Source organism: Lissotriton vulgaris, chromosome 6, assembly GCF_964263255.1.
Source record: "Lissotriton vulgaris chromosome 6, aLisVul1.2, whole genome shotgun sequence".
Classification (NCBI taxonomy): domain Eukaryota; kingdom Metazoa; phylum Chordata; class Amphibia; order Caudata; family Salamandridae; genus Lissotriton; species Lissotriton vulgaris.
Window position 1 is genome coordinate 599,813,623 of NC_141694.1, and position 25,076 is coordinate 599,838,698.

At 45.6% G+C, this 25,076-nt stretch overlaps 1 protein-coding gene across 1 annotated transcript in view; it reads left to right on the top strand.

The window, feature by feature from the left end:
• Positions 1–25,076, top strand: part of CCNC (cyclin C) — a 244,464-nt gene that overhangs the window by 152,419 nt on the left and 66,969 nt on the right. Inside the window, exons 9-10 of the mRNA XM_086926620.1 lie at positions 4,347–4,414; positions 6,160–6,239. Coding sequence (XP_086782746.1) covers positions 4,347–4,414; positions 6,160–6,239 — 148 coding nt within the window. The remainder of the gene's footprint in view (positions 1–4,346; positions 4,415–6,159; positions 6,240–25,076) is intronic.

Here is a 25,076-nt window from a genome sequence, read left to right on the forward strand (position 1 = left end):
ATGGGGCTAGGGTGAGGTGCCAGCGAAAAAGCAGTTCATACAGGATCTCCCTGACTTGAGGGTGGCGTGCCCATTTATTAGTGCAAAGGAACATGTTCTGCCATTGCTTGGGATCCAGTGAGAGATTAAGTTAGCTTTTAGCTTGACTGGGATTTTGGCCCACGGAACTGCCAGTGTTCCCTCTGGTTCCCTGGAAGAAATGAGTAACCTTACCATTGCCGGTGAGGACCTTTCTGGATGTATGGGACCAGGCATCTGAAAGATCGATTAGTAGATTTGCTTGCAGGAACTGGTTCCTTGGAACACCATGATATGTCCTACGTTGCCTATATTTGTAAGGGTCAGGATAGTGGGGATATCCTGCAAACATAGGAGAGCTCTCTAAGGATTGTTGGCTAGTCGGTTATGCGGACGTCTGTGCCAGATGGGGGTAGCTGGCGGATGCTTCCTGGCATATGCTGGTCTATCAGTGGTTTTCCGTAAGGCATGGGGAGTTTTCCAACAGGAGCTGGAAACGCATGCCTTAAACAAAACACTGCCGAGCGGGGGGTGAGGGCAAACTTATCACACGGATATATGCATTATTGTTACTGCCTACAGATGCCTGCATGGAAATGTTGAAGCTACAGTGGGAAGGCGATCTTGGTGTGGAGTTGAGGGCACGCAAATGGGTTTCCATATTGGGAAACTGTAGAAAAGTGCCAAGCAATGCGTATCTGAAACAGATTAATTATAAGTGTGTTCGTTGGGATTATGTCACAACACAATGGTTACATAGATTAGACTCCTCCAAGCCAGAGCGAAGTCCTAAGTACAGGATGGCAGGACTTATATTCTTATGTGGTGGACATGCCCATGAATGGAGGATTTTTGGGGTGTAAAGGTCCAGGCACTAGGGTAACTGTCCGGGCTGCTGACAGATGAAGATTTATCTTTGTTTGTTGGGCTTGATGAACACACTAAATACATAAAGTAGGTGCTGGAACTTGAGACTGGTTGCGGCCAAGAAATGCACAGCTTTTAGGTGGATGGCAAACGGACTACCCACCCAGAAACAATGGCTGTGGGAATTTGCGAGATGGGTACGAGCTGAGTGCGGAGTATGATGGGTCGGTGTTCAGTGGGACAGGCCAAAGGGGCTGAATGGATGGGACATGGTACAGGTTCTCGTACAACTGGAAATGGATGACCTTGCACTAGAGCAGGACACAGAAACTGAAGATGGGTGATTGAATGGTGCGGAAATGGAAATGCTAAGGTGCAAAGTGCTCACCTGTCAAATGCAAATGTCACTCATACTGTCCGGATGCTATATTCAAACAAATGGCGAAATTTAATTGGTATGGCATGTTCCTTTGTTAGGGAGGTGTGGGGAGAGAGGTAAGGTGACGTTATGAAGTTGTAATGTCTCATTACTGCTGAAACCAATAGAAGAAATATGGGGGGGGAAGTTAGCTTTAAGCTTTCACATTGATTTTACCAGATATAGTCAGGTGGATGATCATTTTTTTGTATGGTTCTCTGGGGCATAGGAAGGGAAGGTGCAGAAAAGGAATCTGAGGAGGGTAGTCCTCTGCATCAATATTTACTGTGCACTGGCCAGAAGCAGGCTACGCAGAAGGTCTGAGAGCCCATTTCACCAGGGTAAAAGCTGTTTCCACTGCACTGGCTTGCATAGTGCTTGTCCTTGATATCTGCTGTGCTTCAATATATGCATAGGGGCATATATTCATGAAGCATTACTGCCTTGACATTACGCCGTCCAGTCAGGCAAGACATTTTGGTCTGGGTTCACACCACAGAGACTACATTGACGAGGGACTTCTTTGGTATCTATTCTAAGGTGAGGAATCTGTGGTTAGAAGAATCCATCAGAAGAACCAGTTACTTATCTTTGCTTATGCTCTTTCTGGTGGATACTCTAATTCTCACCACTCTCCCATCTCCCCGTTCTGTTGAATGGCCTCTTTTTCACATCCTAAACGGAACGGCGTTAGGAATTGTCCCTCTGGAAGCCTTATATGTTTCATACTCCAAGTCTGAGGTCATGGAGCGTCGAGCAGGAAAATAAAGTATGTGCTTATATGCCACTCAACTCCATCACTTCCAGGGAGGTATGAAGCCAGCACAGAGCTGCACTTTGCCACGTAGTGGCACACCCGGTGCGTTGCGCAGAAGGTTTTCAGATCCAATTTAGCATCTGAGAAGGGTTAAAAAGTATGGAATCTGAGGCTAAATAAAGTATCCACCAAAAAGAGCACTACTGAAGATCAGTAACTTGTTTTTTAGTGCCATGTGTATCCTTTCCGTAAAACTCTGGAAATGTATCATCATCTTTTTTCAAAGATACATGATGGCAATACAACCAAAGATGGGTCTGGGTACTGTAGAATGTTAAAGTTATCTTGGGCTGTGGGTTTTTCTGAAACATAACTTTTCCCCTCAGGAGGAGAATCACTTCTTACTGACGTTAGATTATATCCAAGGATCCGTATGCAGTCCTTGTGCAGTATTACACTTTCAAATGTTCTCACAGTAAAACGCACCATTGTTTTCGGTTTGTGACGGCAGAGGGATAATGATAATAGATCAACTTAATCTCTGGATTAAGCATTTGTGATGGGGTGTTTATGTATGGAACAGGAGTAACGTTTATTTCACAGCCTTCATTTCCTCTTTTGACTTGAAGAGGTTTCCTTTTCTCATTTGCAAGCCGGTACTTGCAATCTGCCTCCCTTCAGTTTGAGACTGGAGACTATTGCTATTACTTGGACCTGGTAAGGGATCTAGAAAAGAGGCAGTGGTGCCAATAAGTCCAGAAATTCATTTTATTGGACAGTTTCCTACATATTTTGCGTATGCAGTAAGTTAGGAGCTCCAAGTATGGCGACAATAGTTTTATAGTGGGTATGCTCCGTTACCGTTACTGTGGCCTGAAAGAGTAGCATGTCTTGGCAGATTGAAGAGGTATACTAATGATGGCACTGGGTCTCAGCGTTACAACAGTGTGCATACTCCAGATAGAAAACATCTATGCAGTGATATACTACATTTGCCTTTAAGGTATTTTTTTAATAAGCTGTGTTTAACATGCAAAGCCAGACTGTAGTTCTGTGTTTGGAAGCCTATTGTGCCTTTCTAATTATATAGTCAGCAAGGCTTTTAATAGCGTGTTTGTTGCCTTCTGAACTGTGCATTAGAACATAGTTGTGTATCAGTTGCCCCATGTTTCTTCCTAAAAGTCGTTCACTTAAATAAGACCACCTTCCTTGACCTTGTGTGAACATAGTAAAAATAATCTGACTCAATATGGTGTGGTACGTCCTTCGCTTGTATGTTGACCAAGCAAATCAGTAACTCCATCATCAGCTTTTTTTCTGGTTGTTCTCTATTTAGCCATGCTTTCTTATCCTCAATTGTTGGATAAGACTCCTGTATTGCGGAATACCAAATTCCAAAACAAACCCTTTCTTCTGACTACTATTCTTTTGCTCCGCTAAAGATAACCTGGCTTCTCAAGCATTTTATAATATGCCCATATTAGGGATATTTGTATAGTGGTGATTCCTGTCTATATCTTCTGAAAACCACTGCTACCCCATAGTCGGTCTGAGCAAGTGTCCAGATGTCATGAAAGTGCTCCACTTCTTTTGTTTAAGACATTGTCGGTCCTGTGCGTTTTTCATTTTGAGGCATTCTTCCTCTTTACCATAAGTTGGTAACAAATGGAGTTGAAAAAGTTGTGCAAGAAAGCACCAGCCACCTCTAGTGTAGAAGGTTCCCTTAATGTGATAGATTGCTTGTGAACACACTGCTTACTTGACATCCACATACCTATCTTGGGTGTAGAGGTGCATAGTCCACAATACATTCAAAATTGTGGTTGATACTGGGCTCATGAGTTCAGCGCATGCTTTTTTTAGTTCATGTCGTCTATTTTTGCGTTGGCATGTTAAGTTCCTGATGGGAAAGATGTAAAATTTAAAATAAACCATCTGCTGAGGCCTGATTGCATGTTCTACACTCTAATCTATGGGCAATTGTCAGTTCTTAAATGGAAATTGATAGCAATATTAATTGACCACTTTTTTTACTATGCAGTTGAAAGACGTAACATTTACAACCGGTCTAAAATTGAAAATGTACACCCAGTGTGCTTATTTGACATTGTCTTTCCTGTTTCCTGCAATCAGTGTGTGTATGTATGTGTATATATTTATGTGTGTGTATATAAAATGTGTTTATATGTATCTGGTTAAAAAAAGGCCATAGTTTGAAACCAGGTATTTTGACACTCATTTATTAAATATATATAAACAGCGATAGTGTTATGTTTCTTTACACAGGCGAATAGTGAATGACACCTATAGAACTGATCTATGCCTGCTGTATCCTCCCTTCATGATTGCCTTAGGTACGTAAGAAGCAAAACCAAACCTTGCTTAATGAGTATTCTAGTATATTATTCTAGTATATTATTCTCTGTTTATTTGTTCTATATTGTAATGCCACTGGCTCACAGGCACTTTAGTCAAATCGGATATTTCCCTGGTCCAAAATGAGACTTTTATTTATGTCATCAGAATTTCAGATGACTGGCAATAGGCCATTTATTGAACAGGTCTGTTTTTAAGTTGTATGGTAAACGTGCAGCTGTCTTGTGCTGAAGCAAAAATGCAGTTGGAGGTAAATAATGATTCTAGGACTGCTATACAACAGTCACTGATGAATGTAGCCATTAGACGTAGTGGGGTTGTCTCTAGGTGGCAAGGTAAAAGATGTGTAGTATCTTAAGCCACTGGCATAGGGAAAGCTGGTGTAAGAGGTTGAGTACAAGAATAGTATGCTCTCACTTGAACAAATTAAGAAGGCTGGCTTGTAAGTATAAGTACGGAGGAAATCGAATAGCTTGAAATTCTTAATTCTTTTCGTTGCAATACTGTAGTAGGTTTCATATGGAAGCTTGCGCTTGTACATTACATGTCAGGAATACTTTTCAATAAAATCACTTCCTGTGGATGGCATTAATGTTTCAATAGGAAATAGGATCTTGTGTTGGGTTTTTAACAAATTACTCTACGGAATTGCAGTAGGGCTTGTGCAAGTACCATTATAGCTTACGTGACAAGCCATGCAGATGACAGAGTCACAAGGTTTGTCACTACAGTGCCTCTCAATTTAATCAGATTGGAGAGTTTCACAAATTGTTGGTAAATTTCAGCTTCACTTACCACAAGTTACTCTTTCTGGGGGGCCCCCCAACATTCATATATAAATTGAAGTTAGTACGCAATTCAGGAGTCCGGTTGGCAACAGGTCTTCACAGGCAAAATAGTTGTGATGATTTAAAGAAGGATAAACTATTCCAAAGTCTAGTACATAATTAAATTTAGAGGCTTTTGTGTGAAGCAACGTGTTCAAATCTGCACCTTTTAACTCAATGAAGTTATTTTACCACAAAGAGTTTGGCATCATAGGACAAGGTCCTGATAAATCCTTTTCCCTACACACAATCTATCATTGGATTGATAAGGTTTTTTTTAATCAAGGTATTGGCCTATAGAATGCACTTCCACACAAGGTTTAGGCTTGAACAAACTGTCAAATCTGCTCTCAAGACTCCAGCCACTCTGATTACACTGTATAGGTTACAAATACTGGGTCTCTGGTGCAAAGAGGTGCAAGGACACTAGATATTTGTAAAAGTAGTTAACAGAAATAGAATTTGAGTGAACGTCTGAATTTTTATTTTTCTACCAACATTTGCCAAACCCATGGGATTCAGAGCAGTTTACATTATAACAACAAAAATGATGATTTTTGTTCATTAACTGGAAATGTTTTGTTGCCAAGCCTTTTTTAGAGAGCGGACGTTTGGCAAGATTAGAGGAGCAAATGAGTTTTGAGTAGCCATATGAAAAATCTATGATCCGGGCTGAAGCAGACTTATGGAGGGATAGTTATACATTGTAAAAATGTATGCTTGCCAGAGGGGTTTCTTTTATAGGGACTGGAACCACAAGTGGGAAAAAGAAGCAGGAGAATAAACGGATAGTCCAACAGATTGACCAAATGTAATGTTTGTGTTCTGACAACTGTAGCAATTCTACGATTGTATGCATCTTGAAAAAGTTCCGTGGATTCTTGTTTGTCTTGCAGCTTGCTTGCATGTCACCTGTGTTGTCCAGCAGAAGGATGCAAAGCAGTGGTTTGCAGAGTTATCTGTTGACATGGAGAAGGTAATTATTTTTCTGTGTTGGAGCTTGGAGATGGATAGAGTTCTACTTGGCATATTGAATGTAGACTTAAAGCATGCATGCACTTATGAATAATAACCCACACATACATCTTATAGTTGGTAAGCTATTTTTCAGGCCTCTTAAACCATATAAGAATGTTATGACTTTTTCATAGATGTTTAGCTATACCTTTAATCACTATACTCAGTACATCTAGATATCAATTGCTTAATTGCATCTCAACAGAATGGACTGTCAGTGCATATCTCTCCTTAGATCTATATCATGAAATCCAAATTCTCAGTCTCTGAAATCTTTTCAGACTTTATGAACATTGAGCATCTCCATTCATGAGCAGTATGGCAGAACATTTTACATGAGAACAGATTTTTGTTTTACATATGTGTATGTGCCTGTTTTAAGCACAAACAGATAGCTAACTTAACAGATTTAACAAATTAAATCAAAGTATAGGCTCTAAATTAGAGGTGTGTTGTGAAAGCAAAATATAAGGAAAGGACTCTGTAATATGTTTTTGTAATGTTAATCAGCTATTGTAAAGCAACTATTCTTCTCTTTGTGATTTCACGGCACGGAGATGTGAAATCAGCTTCTAATCCATGGATACCAATATTGACCTGAAACTAAACAGCCTGAATATAGAAAGCTCAGGGGTGTTCAGCTTGCATGAAGGTAAGATGTTCCAAAGTGTAGGGGCCAGCAAAGAAAAACTTCTCTACCGTCCTGTGGCTTTTGTTGTGAGGATCAGCAGAAAGATATTGCTCACATGAAAGTAGGGTCTTATTAGCGCAATATCAATTTAAACACTTTCTCAAAAACTGTGGTGCATTTTGAAATAAAGATTTGTATGTCATACAAAGTACTCCACTGAAGTTCCCTTAGACATGTAGGGGCATAAGTGCTAATCTTGCCGACGCAGGACCAGAGTTTCCTTTGCGATAATCCAGTCTTGAATTTCTCAGGAGAAAAATGTTAAACATCCGCTCTCCTACATAAGACAAGACATGATTTGAAGTAACATTTTAAGGTGGAAACAATAGGTTGATGTGAAAGTATAAAAGTGCCTTCTCATTTTATCAGGCCCTTTGTGACCGTTGTACTCATTGCCTCCCACCTTGATTACTAATCTAGGACTCCTAAGTAATAACTTGCCTATTTGTGCCAAGTCCAGAGCTTGGCTGCACAACTGACTCAGTACATGCACGAACAAACTGAACTCCCCTCTATAGAGGTCTTTCCATTGACATTCAGTGGAACGTAGAATAAGTGTGAAAACCCTGACTGCTGCTGCTAAAGTTATTAACTGACAGGGTCTCTGCTTCCTCAGTTGGGTCTGCCGTTATTTGCTTTACAGGCCCGTCAGGTCTGGTAGTGATCGTGCTTGCTCTTTGCAAAACTAAATTTGTCTTGGGCACTGAGCTCTGGAATAATCAGCGTAACAGGATTTACAATGTTGACAATCGTTAGTCATGTAGGTAGTGGCTTCAGATTCTGCTTTTCCTAGTATGATTATATTTTAATTGGTAGAATAGACGGTTTTGCTCTTAGGGTCTTTCAGCACAAGGAAGCCTCTGGTGGTGATGGTGCAGCCGAAAAAGTATGCTGTGTACACATGGCCTTGGATGTTCGGGAAGAGCAATGTGGGTCCTGCTTTGGCTTGGAAAAGGTGACAGGCGTGTGTTTTAAGCAAGTTGTACATAAACGCCTGAAATTGATGAAAGAATACAGTTAACTAAGATTGTTTTGTGAAGGATTGTGATAAATGTTTGAGACCTGGTACCTATTTTTTGAGTCATTCAAATTTAATTTGAGACCTCCGTTGCTTCCAGAATGGTCCTTAACATATGTGACACGTCGTAATACTTGACAATGTTACAGAGAGGTCTTCAACGTTTTGGGCACTATAGCCAGGTTTCGCCTGCATTAGCAGTTTTTGTATTGTTGAGCAAAATCAGACAACTGTCGATTGGCCTGGCGAAAAATTTTACCCTTGAAAATGGTCCTCTGGGCTATAGAATCTTATTCCAAGACGAAGGATCATCAAGTTGCAAAGTTATGTTATGCAGGTTTGTAGAGTGCACTATAATCCAGGAGGGTATCCTGGAGCTGAACAGGTGTCAGTCAAACCAATCCTAGGGCTTAATGGGACTACTCAAAGTAAGTTCTTTCGCTTCTTGCAGAATTCAATAAGTGTGAGGTGGCTATTATGCATAGCGCATGTCGTTTTAATGATTTAGGAGCAGTCTAATAGTCTACCTCGGATCTGGTTTTCCATGTGCCTGGGATGTCTGGACAAGCCGGGGTGACTGGAAGGTTTCTGGAAGCAGATGCGATTGTTGAGGTAAGCTGAACCAGTGTTATGTGGTGCCTTGAAGATTAGGAGTTTGGATAGTGTTTCTTTGTGTATGGAGCTCCTTTTAGTTGTGGTGTGATACCAGTGAGGCATAGGAGATTGAGTGTGATTCTGGCCACCAAGTTCTGAAAGGTCTGTAGTCATCCACTGAGTGTTTACTTGATCCTGCCGTAGAGGGTGTTTCCATAGCCTAGCTTCCTTGTGATAAGGGCGTGCATGACTGTTTTCCGGGTGCCGTTTGGGAGCCATTTGAAAATCTTCCTCCTCATCTTGAGGACATTAGTTGTGACATAGAGCTTTGCTCGAAGACCACTATTTCGTTCTTGGTGTTCAGGTTCAAACAATTGGTCTTCATTCAATTGTGAAGAAATCTAAAATCAGAGGCATGACCGGAGGATGCATTGAAAAAACACTCAATACAGTGGCCCCTTCTGAACTAACTGGCAATTTGAGCATGATAAAATTGAATCTATTAGTGTGAAACCTCTTTTTGTGGGAGTAGGTAGCTATAGTATTTTAATATGAAAATCTTATCTGTTGTAATATGATGTGCTTAGGTAGAAAAGTAATGTAAAGCTTTCCTTTTTAGCAGCCTAAAAAGATATTTGGCATGAGTGTTGCATATTAGTTTGCACCCAGAACTGAGATAAGTTGCAAACTCATACTTCACTGCACTTTTAATCACTCTCCAGATAATAATAGGCATCACTGTACCAATTAAGTTTAGTTGTCTTATCGTTAGAACTTATCTTGTAGGCATAATGGGGATTTTATGATCAGATTTTAACTTGCCTTTTTACTTTTCAAGCTACCTTTTAATAGTATAACTCTAGGTTACGTTTTAGGTCAACAGAATGGCAGGTAATGGAGTACAAAATGTATGTTGGTAACCACAAATTTGATTTGATATACCTTTATTGCCAAACATAAAACAGAAACAGTGGGTCCTAGGAGGATGTGAACAAGCCAGCTTCCAAGATGGCAACGGAGATATGTATGTATAATGCATGGGAGCATGTGATCCCTGTATAAAAGCCCAGCTCCAATTTCCTTATGACATTCAAGTTTTCACGTCTCTAGTCGCCTAAAATAAAGAAATGACGCTGCAGAACTATAATAATCTGATTAACTTGTCCACAACTGAGTTTAATAACTACCAAAGGTTTGCCATATTTACTCAACAAGGAGCTGATAAAAGGACAGTTATAGCAGACCTGGCTACAACTGAACTTAGACTAATCACTCACCTAGCCACCTGAAGCCTCAACAATCTATTAACCCATCAAACGAATAACAAAAGCTGCTTCAAGAAAAAACAATGGCTGAACTATTAAAACATGCCTTGTAACATTGAACTTCTTGCTACTGAATTGAAACTAAATCAAAATCTGGTACCAATCAATAAAGTGCTCACAATGTGCCTCAATCACCCAAACCATATTCTTTATACTTCAGAGTTCTATGGTTCAAAGATATTTTACATCAGGCTGAACTGTGAGAGAACGAATCCGGACGGTGATGCCAGAAAGATGGTGCTACCTGAGGAAGCTTGTTATTTCTGTGTCTAAAACTGCAACTGTATTGGTCTAACAAGACCAGGACTTTATTGGGGGGGAGGGGGGGTCGTTATGCCCTTACCACATCTTCAACACGAGACAGTGTCCCATCTGTACGTGAAACCAGGCCCTCCAAACATTGTCATTTTTTGTACTTTGTCTGCTAAGCTTATAGGCTAGTGCTAAAGATAAGAAATTCAGTAGCATCTCTCGAAGTTAATTTTGAGGAGGGCATACATTGGGCCACAGATAATGGTCCTCGGACAAAATATATTGGAAAAAGACAAAGGCTGAAGTAACATTATAATTAATTGAAGCTACATGTTAAAACACAACATTTTAAACATCAAAAATGTAATTCACCAGTTATAGTTTACTGAAGTAAATATAACTTGTGCCTCTGCCATGCACAGCGATATCATCAATGGTATTTTCAGATTTCTTGAGCCATATTAACAATTATGTCATAGTCATGAGTGATGTAATATGTAAGGTCGGAAGAGTGCATGGTGAGGGTACAAGTTAGTTACTGTGATAAACTGTCACTAGTCTACCTTGTATACCCTCTTTGTATGAAAGCATTCTGTACCCAGGTGATAGCAATAGAATTAAACATTAAAACCTTTGTGAATGTTTACCTTCCACAGTAGAATTACTTGCAGTATGGGAAACATGCTGATAAATGGCCTGATGGTGACAAGCTAAATACTGACTTTGTAGCTGTTCTTTTCATTGTCATCATAATGTAGTAGTGGATAGTAAAGCTACAAATGTGAAAGTCCAGTGATCAGCCAATTGGTCATGCTGTAGTGAGTACAGTTGGAAAGGGAAAAAAAGGCATTTAGGCCATTGGATCAAAGAAACATAACTGTTCCAATGTCTGCTAATTTCATAGTATGCAACTGTAGATACTTTTGTTCAATTTGCTTATCCACAGTTTTTCCTACTCTATGAACAACAGTGGATCTATCCCGATTTTGTGTGGCCTCGTTGAGGCTTCAGCCGTGGCTCCACATACCTTGTGTCTCGATGTTACGGAACCGTAACAAGCTTTACCAAGCACCCACAGCCTGTTCTTTTTTTATCCACACTAACGCGACTGGAGATTCGTATGCTTACTCCATTCGTCAGCAGATTTCCGTATCTAATTTCTTTTAAGAACATGCCAAAACGTCACCTCTAAGTATCTGAGCCACTCACAAACATCTTTGTACCATTTGTGGTTTGACATCTCACATATGGAGATGCTTAGTATGCTAAAATTGCCGAATAAGACCCTCAGTGAGAGATATGCTGTGACTTGAAGGACAAAGTGGTTGAGATTCCACTCCCTCGCTAATGGGGTGTCGCTGAAGATGCTCTGGAAACAGTTTTTTTCTCCCAACAAAGAAAGCACAAAAAGCACAGGAAAGTTCTTACTCTTCCTCAAAGAGATTTCCCTCGCCGGTCAAGTGTTGATTAGGCTGGGCTTTTACTTCAAACAAGACATTGGGTTCTTCTTTGGAGACCATATATGAAAGAAGGAAAGCTGCACATTTCCAAGTGGAGCATTTCAGACAGGCTATTAGATTTTTTTTACTCTGCTCCTCCAGCCTTTAGTGCACCCAGCCAGTCAAGATTGAGCAGTTATGCCCGAGTCCAATCACACCAGCAGAGCTGGCTCAGGTGTTCTAAGATCCACCATGAGACCCTGTGGCTCAGTCGTTTGTTCTGTGGAAACTGTAAGACAAATATGTGAAGCTGGTGCCATCATCTGTACTGGGTCTTTCTAAACTTCCATTGACTAAAATAAAAATCATATTTTCTGACATGAAATGGATGACAGATTTTCAGAGAGGGCCCTTGGCAGAGAATTTTCTTAAGTCCCAGTAGTTTGCCTATATGAATCTCCTTTTTTAGGTCAATTGTGAATGTTCTCGAAATGGCAGCTGGTGTGCAACATAGGACTATCAACTAGGTATAGGATAATTTATTGCTCCCTCTGGATTCAGACAACTATATATGTATACCTTGCTCTTCAGACACACATGGGTTAGATACTCTCACAAAGGTGATTTGTCCTGTCAGACTGGACCTGTGGCGGAAGAGTGCAATCCTCTCAAGGAAGGGATCTGAAGCGTTTTATCTCCCTTAAGCTACTGCTAAGGTGAAATCTGATTTACTCGCCTACATTGTATAACCACCAGTGTCACTGGCAGAGTATATGTTGCCAGTCAACCAGGTTCTACCTGACCATATTCTAGCAGCTTAGTAGATGTCATGTTCTTTCCTGATAGTGAACATTCTGATGTCAGACATTTTCAGACCCGAAATTTGTTTAACTCGTTCCCGTAAGAGCTTGTGCAAGCTTCTTCTACAACATAGACCAAGACCTTCCTCTCCTTCTGACACTGAAATAAGGTATCCAATGCTATAAGGCAGAAAGATTTTGAATCTAGTAGATTAGCACTATCGCTTGTTTGCACAGTAAACAAATGGCTTACTGGAGACTGACCCTCTGGCGATTATTAGTATTCCTTACCATAGAAAGGGACCTTTACCACAGTTGATAAAAGATATTCGGAAACTGCAGCTCATTAGAGACTGGGCTCATGTATGGTAGCCTATGAAGTGAACTCTGCTTTTATATTTAAACTGCGTCCCTGGATTTTTTGGAGACACCCTGACAAGTTGGAAGATTATGCTCCTTGATGGAGCAAGACTGTTTTGCGAGAAAATTGACTTGTATCTGGGAGGCATTCAGCAAAGCAGTCATTCAGAGTCAATATATTTTTGGGTATTGCAGTACAATACAATGTTTGCAACCCTCCCTGCCTCCACATCAATGTATTTCCCTATATGAGAAGTGTGGCTCAGGGGTTAGAGGCGGCAGGTGGAGAAGTGTGGCTCAGGGGTTAGAGGCGGCAGACCCGGAAGCTGAGATCGGTCCTGGACCAGGGTTCAATTCCCCGCCTCGGCGGGTCTTGGGCTAAAAATTCCACGGACTCGATAATTCTCGCTCCGGTGCCTTCTCGACTCACGGGTTCACACTCTGCGACTCTGGGCAATAGCTTGCTTAATCTCCACAACGGCCCCTCGCGGCGGGATGCCTGACTTTCACCTTGTGGATACCCTCACAGGGGAATACCAGGACGGGTTCCCTAAGCAAGCGCCGGGAAACCCACTGCGGGTAGCTGTGCGCTATATAAGCTCAAATACATTTACATTTACATGATTAGTGTCAGAAGTTGACAGCACCTACAGCTGCAACTGTCTTCTGTCTCTCCCACCCCTACAATAACACAACCAATTTGCCTATAGGACAAGTAGCTGCTGTTTTGGCACAAGCGAAAAGCATAACCTCTGAACAATCAGTCCATTAGATATTATAAGACAGAAATGCTCTTCCATTTGCGGGTACACCACCGATTGCACCTCCATTCTTTGCTTCTCAGCCCACCTCACGCACACAATCAGCTTGATGCTAGAGGTATTACAGAAGCGTACTTGGTTACAAAAAAGTCGCAAAATAGTGTGTTCCTTCAGGAGAAGGGGCTATATTCTCAATAGAAGGATGAAGGGCTGATATAAATTTGGAATGCAATACGGTTTTGAGAAGCAAAAAATTCAGATTTGAAACTTGAGCCAGAGATGTTACTAACTTTGGGCCAACAAAGGTCCACCTCACGTAGAGTTGGTATGTATCCTGATGTTCATGGAATACACACTCCGTGTTAAAATACTCCTGAACAGGAGAGTAAGCCCATTAACTTGCTTTACCTCTCCGAATCACTTTTTTAACAATACCAGCCAGTGTCTATTAAATAGTTTTTTCTACCACTAGGCCAGGTATTTTTTTAACACCATATAAACAAAGAGATTCTATCAAAAAAAGTGCAAGTGTTATTTTTAGGGTTTTTTGATATATTGAAAGGGAAGTTGGCTCTTCATCGGACCAGTGGGATGAAGGCACTAGGTGCTTTTAAAATACCCCTCACACACTAAGAATCCCTTAGTGTCATGCTTCATCATGGGGGTCTTCCCGTCCCTCTACGGGGCGGGGCGTGCTACGACCTACGAGCTACGCGGGAGCACTTTTATTTTGTGGTGAATGACTGTGTTAGTGCAGTGACAGTGGAGGTAGTGAGGTGTAGGGACCAGGTAATGTGATTAAAAAAGGGTTTAAAAATTCCCTGGCTAGTGGAAAAAATAATTTTATTCGCTTCCCTAGCTGGGAATGTTAAAAAGGGGTTGTGAGGTAGGGCTGTTGGCACCTACCAGGTCGACATGTTTCACAGACAGTCCCCTACTGTCTTATCATCAGGGCCATTGGTGGTCCCTACTAGGAGGTACTCAGTTCTAAGTAGTTTTGCCTAGAGTCCTACAAACCGATAGCACAAATAAGCTGCCAGTTTGTGCTTCAGGGCATGAGTTGGCCCGATATGAAGCTTAAAAGATGAATGAAAAAAGACGCACTGGTCTTTTCCCAGTTCTGAAAGCGTGCCTCATGAGCCGGCAGATACGAGGGTTTTTTCGGCGCGGTCAAGTAACCGCTGATCGACGGGGCTTTATTCCTACCCCCGTGCCGCTCAGAGGAAACATGTCGACCTGGTAGGTGCCAACAGCCCTACCTCACAACCCCTTTTTAACATTCCCATCTAGGGAAGCGAATAAAATTATTTTTTCCACTAGCCAGGGAATTTTCAAACCCTTTTTTAATCACATTACCTGGTCCCTACACCTCACTACCTCCACTGTCACTGCACTAACACATAGTCATTCACCACAAAATAAAAGTGCTCCCGCGTAGCTCGTAGGTCGTAGCACGCCCCGCCCCGTAGAGGGACGGGAAGACCCCCATGATGAAGCATGACACTAAGGGATTCTTAGTGTGTGAGGGGTATTTTAAAAGCACATAGTGCCTTCATCCCACTGGTCCGATGAAGAGCCAACTTCCCTTTCAATATATCAAAAAACCCTAAAAATAACACTTGCACTTTTTTTGATAGAATCTCTTTGTTTATATGGATCTACCAGGAGGGTGATTCTATCACTTCCTCTACACTTCCTTTTTTGGTTTGAAATTTTTTTAACACCACCTATCTATATCACGCCACTGACCCTCACTCCCATTCACTCACATAGCACCCACAATAAAAAGATGCTCCAGCGTAGTCGCTTGTCGCAGCACTGCCCCGTCCCGCAGCGGGGCGGGGCGGGAAGACCCCGATGATGAAGCATGACGCCAAGGGCCCTTTTGGTGTGTGAGGGGTATTTTAACACAGAGTGTGTATTCCATGAACATCAGGATACATACCAACTCTAAGTGAGGTGGACCTTTGTTGATTAATTATACTTTCAGGAGAGGAGGATAGGCCCACCCTGGTGCCGCTGAGCACCACCTCTTCACTCCCCCCATTGATATTTTTTGCTAACTTTGGGCCTACAGCATTGGCTGGTACCCCTTGATGTACTAAAGATGACTTTACTTTGTACACGCACTGAAGCTACCTTTTGGTTATTTCAGCGCACTTGTTTGGTCTGACCACAGTCCCAGGAGTGGCTTTTGCGACGTACCAACTGTACAGGTCCAGCGCTCATGTTTTTTCAATATCTGAATGGCTGGCTGAATATGGCATTTTTGCCATAAGTGGTTAACTGTCGTCTTCATCATACCAGAGTTTCCCAATAAATGTATGATAATCAAGCTTGCTTCCTTCAAAGCAGCGGCTTTTAATTTGAGCCATTCTGGGCATTTAATAGTGGAAACATTGGGGGCTATTTCTAATCGTTCTACTAATTGTGGAATAATGATTACATTTCCTGATACCATCTGCAGCTTAAAGAGTGTTATTTAGATATAGTTAAAAGATGGAGAATCCACCAGAAAGAGCTTACCAATGGTAAGTAATTTTTTATTCTGGGAGAACAGGCGCTTTATTGCGGGCGTTGTTAAAGGGTACTCCTTTCATATAGAGCTGTATTCAGCAAAAGGCTATGTGCAGTAGTCTCTATGGCACGGGACCTAGTTGTAAGGCATGGCCTAGCGGTTCCTTGCTTTGGCTAAAGCCAGAGTAAATCGTTTAAAAAAACCTGAACAAACCACTAAGTTGGTAAATTGAAATTAGGGTTCTTCACTCGAAAATTTTAAGCGTTAATGGATGTGACATGTTTTCTATGCTAAGCCTATAAAAGTGTACTTGCGGCCTGTCCTACATAGATGCTTTCCCTTAGATCCACTGGCCCCCTTACTCTGGATGTTGCCTAGTCAGAGCTTTGCCAAGGGAACTAGCAACGTGCAGCTTTCCCCCCCATTCTTAGGTCACTATTCTGCCTTGTCCTCAGTCTCCTTCCTAAAATATTCCTAAATACCCTCAGAGGTTTCAGTTAGACCAGGACATTTTTGACTTCAGATATTTGCTAGAGAGCTGTGATGTCGAGATGATGTGCTTAGGAAGGTAAAATATTATGTTAAGGTTGACCTTGTTGCCAAGCTGTACAATCCATCCCCTGCAGCGTCTGCTCCTCCTAGCAGAATTTATGTGATCGCTTTCAGTATCTGCCCCAGTACACCCATCTTCAGTTTTAACTCTGCAATAGTCTAGCCATTCTCTCCTTTACCGGTGCAAGACCTAAACTGGGGCCAGGACTGACAAGTGTCCTGTCAAGGATATACATTTGCTGGTCCTTTGTGCCCTAAAATGTTTTCTTCCTGTAGCGTGGTCCATGTGGGGATGGCCCATCTGCATGTCACAACATGCATGCATGCATATATATATACACACACACACATGTTGTGATATGCAAATGGCCATCCCCAGAGTTATTGCAAGTCCAAGATATATATCACTCACTCACTCTCTGTTTCATTGGCAAGCAGCAAAGCTCAGACTGCACAACCTTAGCTAACTACCTGTTTTCCTATATTGCTAGATCAGCCTATTCTAAAGTTCACCTTGGACATTCTTGATTAAATTCATCCTCTAGCTGTATGTAGAAAATTCATTGTAGCCAGATTTCAGTCCCTTGCCGTTTAGTACATGCAGGGTACATTTTTTTATGTAGTCCATTTTAAATTTATCAGTCTGGATTCAGACACTCAACAGCACCCATATTTCATTGCTTCTGTATCTTTTGATCTATTGCTGTCATGTTTTTTACCAATCTACATTTGTGGTAAGCCCCAACTAATTTCTTCTATCATTATAGCTGCCACAAGCTCTGATATTTTGTTAAAGGGTTTTAGTTGTCTAGTTGGGATATCTTAAACAAATTTGTTTTAATTCTGTCAGTGTATGTTGTTCGTGAACTACGTAGGTGAGTACAATATGGCACAAATCCCTGTACCATTCCTGCACCATGGAGCCTTTTTTTTAATAATCAAGTTTTATTGATTTTATAAAGAACCGCAAAGAAAAACAATACCAACTCTTAGAACATTGATGAGTGCAAAACATTGACAATAAATTTAATACGTCAGCATGTAAAGTTCAACATATGAGCAGCAAGCAACAATGTCTTCACCCAAGTCCGTAAGTGATCGTCTGGGATGTTCAATCTTCTACCACCCTAACCCATTCGCCCCATACCTTTCGAAACTTTTTGGGGCAGCCTCTGGCCACATACATTGGTCGTTCCTGCGCAGCGCACCAATCCACACCTCTGCGCCAAAGCAACATTGTGGGAGCAGTCGGGTCAAGCCAGTGAACCGCAATATCCCTCTTAGCCACCATCAGAGCCATGTTTAAACAAAGCTTCTCAGCTCTGGTTCCATCCAATCCCTCGGTAATACCCTGTATGTTCATCGGGCTCAGGGGGATCTCCCAACCTCGTACCTCCTGTGTGTTCCCTGTCACTAACTCCCAATAGCGCGTGATTGTAGGACAGAGCCATACCATGTGATAAAAGTCGGCCTGAGGGCGTCCGCAGCGGAGAAGGGAAGGATCTGGTCGGAGCCCAGCGCGATGAAGACGCAATGGCGTGAGGTAGGCAGCATGTAGATAGTATATTTGAACTAATCAGAGCCACGCTGAGGCTGTGACCGTTTGGGGAGCCATCAGCGCATCCCTCCAATCAGCATCGTCCAGGGATCCAAGCCAGCCCTCCCACTTGCCCCGGAGATGGGATAGGGAGTTGGGGGTGTTATTTGTGAGGGAGCGATAGATGCGGGAAATCCCCCCCTTTCCCCAAATTGCCAATCAGGGCCTGGGCTTCAGGCGGGGTATATATTCGGTTAAGGAGGTCCCTTCTGAGATGTGAGTGTGGAGGGCGTGGCGCAGCTGTAGGTAGCGATAAAACTGGGGGGCGTGGAGGGCGAACCGAGTTTGTAGATCTGGAAAATCGCCTATGTGGCTCCAACCCCAGGCATCCCCAAGCTGTAAAATCCCAAAGAGATCCCAGGCTCTGCAACCAGAGCGATCGGCAACGTCCCTGAGCCACGTTCCACTCCACAGTCTGGTATGTCGGGTTAATTTGCCCTACCAGCGTTTGTGGCGCAGGGAGGCTCGCCAGGCCAGAAGCACTCCGCGAGTAACCTCAGGCACAGTGTGATATAGCGGTCCCGTATAGCATCCCCTGAATGTTGGGGAAGCCCAAGTTATGTAGCTCCAGGCAGTACGCCGGGTCTGACCAGCCGCCATTAAACCAGTCATGCACGGTAAGGAGCCGCGTCGTCAAGTAATATAAGTATAGGTTCGTCATTTCCAGACCACCGTCAAAGGGCGGTATCCTGCACTGGGTGAGGGCCAGCCTCGGTCTCCGACCTCCCCATAAGGAATCGACGATTGCCAATCAAAGCACTCTCTCGATAGATGGAGGAGGGACCAGGACCGATTTGGCCGAATTCAATCGGAGGCTGGAAACTCGTTCAAAGAAGTGCAGGGGTCGGAGACACCAAGGCCCCGATCGAGCTGGATCTGACAAAAATATCAGAACGTCGTCAGCGTAAAGGGCAATCTTATCCTCTGCCAGGGCCATCACTATCCTGTGAGAAACGGGTCTGTGCGAATAAGAGAATCAAAGGGCTCCATCGCTAACGCGAAAAGGAGGGAAGAAAGGGGGCAGCTCAGTCTCGTGCCCCTCCCGATGGGGGAAAGTTGTGTAAGTGCGCCATTAACCATCACCTGGGCTCGTGGCATGCAATATTGTCCTGACCAACTTACAAAAGGGGGTTCCAAAACCCATCTCCGACAACACTGCCTCCAGATATCGCCAGTCAACCGAATCAAATGCTTTCTCAAAGTCCTCAAGGAGCAAAGAGAGAGAGGGGGTCAGTTGTTGCCGATTCGCAAGAGAGAGGTGGAGACGTCTGAGGCAGTGCCTGGTTCCCCGGGAAGGCATGAATCTGCATTGGTCTGGGTGGACTAGCTTATCCAGATAGGGATGTATGCTGTTAGCCAGGACCAAGGTAAATATTTTGAGCTCCGAATTAATGAGGGAGATGGGGCGATAATCAGAGCAGTGGGCCAAGGGAGGCTGAGATTTCGGAATCACTACAATGGTGTCCAGGTCCGTCTCGGGACGGAAGGAGCTGCGGCAAGCCGCTTCCCCCAGTGGCCCCGGACTCCGTGGTGGTGAAACGCTCCATTTTAGTCTGGGTGGCCGGAGTTTTGGTTGGCTTGTCTCGACCCATGGCGGCCACCCAACAGGGGGCCCAAACGTCTCTTATAAAGGCCTCTGCAGTGGGGGGCCCACAGTCCGCGCCGTAATGCACAGCAGCAAGACAGCAACAGGGGGGCAGTGGACGAGGATCTTTCCCAAGACCTCATGCCACTCGTGCATGCGGCTGTTACCATCTCCCCAGGTGATACCCCACACCGGAAGCAACGGCACAGAGGCCCCGCCCCAAGGTCAGCAGCAGGGGACCCTGTACTAGAGGGCCCACAGACCGTGCCAGGTGCCACAGGAGCAAGTCTGAGGCAGGGGGGCGGTGAAGAAGGCTCTCTCCCAGGACTTCTCGCCGCTCGCTGCATGCGGCCGGTTCCACCTCCCCTGGACTTTACCCCACACCAGAGGCAACGTAATAGAGGCCCGGTCTCGAAGTCCACAACTGGGCCTCTGTGTTGAAAGACCCATGGTCCGCGTCAGGAGCCACAGGAGTGATTCAGGGGCGATGGGGTGGTGAAGGAGGCACTCACCTAGGACCTCGCGTTGCTCGTTGTATGCAGCCGGATTCACTCCCCCTGGGTGCTACAGCACACCGGAGGCAGCACAACAGAGGCCCAATTCCAAGGGCAGCAATAGGGGTCTCCACACTGGGGTGCCAGAGGACAACACCAGAAGTCACAAAAGCAAGTTGAGGGTAGGAGGCGGTGGAGGAGACCTTCTCCAAGTACCTCATGGTGCTCGGTTTGCAGCCGGGTCCACCCCTCCTAGGGCTTCCTCCTGCCAGAAGTACTGTCACTGTCCCAGGCCAGTAGTGAAAAAGCAGATCCAGGGCCCCGGTAGCGCCGGACCAGCATCAGTGGATCGCGGCAGGTGAGGAGGAGCAGCGGGCTGGACCTCGCTTCGCACCGCCCAGGGCCAAACCACAACACAAGCCCAGCAGTTAGTCCGAGCGCGCGGGGGGGCCTCGCAACACTGTCCCAAACCCCGCCGCCGGACACTCACCAAAGCTTCGGGCCTGCCTAGCACCAGACCCCAGATCACCTCACCTCGCCTCGTCTCGTATGATAAAAGCCATTTTAATACAAGTCGTAATTCAGCACTACATGGGGGCAGGGTGACAGGCAAAATGGTCATGTGGACTGAGCTTCAAAGTAATCGAACAGAGGAAACTGGTTCACTTGTTAATAAAGTGATCCACTGGATCATACATCATCACCACTGTTATTCCCTCATTCGTTCAGATATACTGTTAGCCCAATGCTTTTCACAGATTTTGGAATAGTGTGATTATATTTAATTAGTCCTTAAAGACATCAAGCAAGTGAAGGCACAGGATGCAACCACATTTCATATCACAGGTTCCAACATCCAGTGCAAATTTGACCTAGATTTATCGTTGCTCACATCAGTGAAGCAGGCCTCTAAAGGCAGTGCCTGTATGAGTCAGCGTAACACTGCTAATTTGTGTCCAGCAGCCTCTACTTTGGGCGAGGTTGACTGACTGGATATCCAGCACTCCTTTTGTAGACTGGGTATATTACTCTCTTGGCTTGAATGCCCCCCTATAGATGCTTGAATGTTATACCTACTCCTCAATCAGTGCTTATGTTATGAATCCTATAGCTGGTAGAGGGGGAGGAATTTTTTAGGCTGGGGCAAAATCCCCAAAAGTGGATAGCAAAACATTCCAGATGCTTTCCTGGAATGTGGCTGGACTGTGTAAAAACTGTAATACCCAGGGGCGGAGCTAGCTGGCGTCCATGCTGGACGTGTGAGCTCTGAGCTCCCGGCCAAGGCCCCGGCATTATCCTGTCTAATATATCCTACTGGTGCCTAAACTACTGCTGTGGAGGTGGGGTGCTCCCCCGCAGTTGCTGGCACGCCTGAACGGACCGGACGCGGGCTGCGCGGCTGCCGAGTGAAGTGTCCCGGAGGAGGTCGCTCGAGGTAGCGGACCAGGCCTGCAGCCGCGGGCTTGCCTGGCGGTACAGCTCGCCGACGTCACTCTACGTGCGGCCCGGGGGGCCCCGTGCGGCCCGGTGTCTCGGGACAGACGCCGGAGGGTGGAGAGCCTGACCCCTGCGCCAGCCGATACCAGGGCTGCACACCGCATAGGCGGAGGAGATCTGCGGCACGGCGGCTCAGGGTCCGGGTGAGTGACGCTAACGGAGCGGATTCGAATTGCCCGGGAGCGCTCCCGCTGGTGCCCCGCATCGTCCACCGAGCGCATACCGGCCCCCCCCCCCCCGGTCCTGACTGGGCTGCAGGTGAAGTTAGACAAACGCTGCGACCTGCTGGGTGCTTGCCACACTTCATGGGATCTGGTGGCCATAGAGACATGGAGACCAGACCCTGAGCAGTGGATCATCGGCGATCGGACCCCGGGGGTCCCGGCGGACACGCGGTGCTGGGAGAGGACCTGCTCTTACCAGGCCAGGATTCCTGCTGTGCTCCACGCGTCAACGACCCTATTGTGCGTGTACCCGGTATTGGACTCGGTACTGCGGCGCTTTCTAAAGGTGTCCTACTGGTACTTCTCCACACACTAGCTTGCCACCATTTTGCAGTCGGGATTGGAACTGTGGCGGCCATTTGCCCCATACTCTGAAACGCCTGGGATTGCGTTGCTGAGACACGTGCAGTGTGGAGACCAAGGAGGCCGCGGATAGTTGGGAGAAAGCTTAACTTCTGCATTTGAGGCGCCTGGGGCACTGCTTGGTTGCAGAGAGGTAGAGTGAAGTCGTGGATTCCCCGCCTGGCACGCCATATGGGTTCTCTGCACGCCAAGCTGTGCACTGAGGGGACACATCACCTAAGACCAGCGGTCTGTCAGTGGGCTGGGGCCCTGAGAGGTGCCAATATCCACTTCAAACTTTGAGGTGCAGGTCGCTGCACGGTCCTCTCATGCTATCCGGACAAGGAGTGACGACTTTGTACTAACGCCTGGAACTTACGGTACACGTGGGGACCGACAGGCCCCAGGTTCGATGCGGCGAATTGCGGCTGCCTGCGGTGAGGTCCACCTAAATGTCCACCAGACTAGCCATGGGCAAGAACGACAAGTCACAACCAAAACTTACCTTTGAACAGCGCCGGACCAAGGGTCCCTAAATGCCGGCCCCGGCGACTTCCCCGAAGGGGGCAGCGGCTGAGAGCTCCATCAGCTCAGATATTCGCGACCTGCTGGTCGCAATGGAGAAGGGAATACAAGACAGTATCGCAGCAGTCGGGTCAAAAATCGACGCCCTGTCCTATCGCATGGACCGCATGTCGGAACGTGTGGACAAACACGCTGAGCGCCTCGACATGGCGGAGCGACGACTGACCGAGGCGGAGGAGGCCCAAACTGAGTGGGACAAGGATCGCAAGCAATTTGGCAGGCTTCTGCAGGTGATCCAGGACAAGTCAGAGGACTTGGAGGCGAGATCGCGAAGATCCAACATTCGCATTACTGGTGTTGCAGAGACTACACAGACCGGCAAGATGGAGCTCTTCGTGGAGAAACTACTGAAAGCCCTGCTCGGGGACGAGGCCTTCTCCCCGATGTTTATAGTGGAGAGAGCCCACCGCACGCTGGGACCCAGACCTAAACCGGGGGCGAATCCGAGGCCCATCATAACGAAGCTCCTGAACTACAGGGACAGACACTGCGCTTCGCCTAGCTAGGGACAAGGGTAAGCTGCAGTACGAGGGGATGGACATCTCACTATACCCGGACTTTACGGCGAAGGTCCAGGAGGAGAGGAAACAATTTGCACCTTACAAGAAGCAGTTGCGCGACCTAGAGTTGGACTATGCAATGCTATATCCTGCCAAGCTTTGTATCAACAGACAAGGGCATTCGCACTTCTTTATGGACCCCAGGGAATTGCAGAAATCGCTGAAGGAGTGGTCCAAAGAACGTAGAACCAGCCCGAGGAGAGACCGGGGGGACCCTGATGCCTCCTCGCTGTTGGAGGAGCAAGACGGAGTAAACTTCGGGACGCTGCTTCCTGGATTTCCAGATGGGTGAGATCTTACTGGTTTCACTTAGGGAGTGCGGGGAGCCGGGTGTGTTCCTTCCCTAAAACAGCGGCAAACGGCACCATTGATGAAGGGGGAGCCACACTATGTTATTTGTGCATTGTTTTTGTATTAAGGCACGGACAGTGAGAAAGGGGCTGGGTGCTGGGGGGGCAGTAGTGGAGCGGATTTGATTTGTTCGATACTTGTTTTGCCAGCTACGTCTGCCCCTGCGCTTCTGGCTCACGGACTCTGGAGAGAGTTGCTTTGGGAATTGCTTCCGTGGGTTGACGGGGGTGTTTGGGGAGCGGCAGGGAGTTCTAATGCCAATGGGTGGGAGTGAGTCCTGTCAGGCCAGGTTGGGGGAGGTCTGCTGTGGGTGGGTAGGGGGGGGGGGGCGAGGAGGTGTCGGGAATTGTGATGGTTACTTTAACTGTGGACCCACTGTTTTTGGGCGAGGGGGGTTCTGTGTTGGGGGTTGTAATTGCTGTCGTGACAGCAGGGTTCTGAACCTAATGCCTAGCAATTTGGGGCGAAGGGGGTACTGTGTTGGGGGTTGTTTTTGTTGTCGTAACAGCGGGATTTTGAACCTAATGCCAAGCAATGTGTTGCCTGATTCTCAGTTAGGAGTGAGTACTCGGAAAGGTGAAACAGCTGACTGCGCCCTATGGTTGTTGCTGCTGGGATGACTGATACGAATGGTGGGAATGCCTCGCGCGCCCTGCAGGAACTGAAAATGTTGACATGGAATGTGAGGGGGCTCAATGACCACCGAAAATTGCGGAAGGTGCTCAGTTACTTGCATAGACACCGAGTAGATCTAGCTCTCCTCCAGGAGACTCACCTCCCGCTTAATAGCAGGATGCTGCAGGCCAGGGGGCTCTGGGGACACATAGTGGCAGCTGGGTTTACAACACACTCCAGGGGTGTACTTACTTGGGCCAACCCGACCTCTCAACTAAAACTGGTGCCGCTGGTGTCAGACCCGGAGGGTCGTTTTGTCGTCACTAGATGCGTGAGCAGAGGTCTAGATTTGCTTGTGGTTAATGTGTACGGACCGAACTATGATTGCCCTGACTTCTACACAAACCTCTCGACACAGTGCAGAACATACACTCCCACGAGTATGCTATGGGGGGAGATTTCAACTTTATATTTGACCCTGACCTGGATAGATCGAAGGGTCCGTTTCGGAGGCCAGTGGCCTCAGCGCTACACATGAAGGCTGAAATGATTAAATTGGATTTGGGGGATGTTTGGAGGCACAAGCACCCCACGAAAGGTGGTTTTACACACTACTCTGCTTTCCATAATACCCAC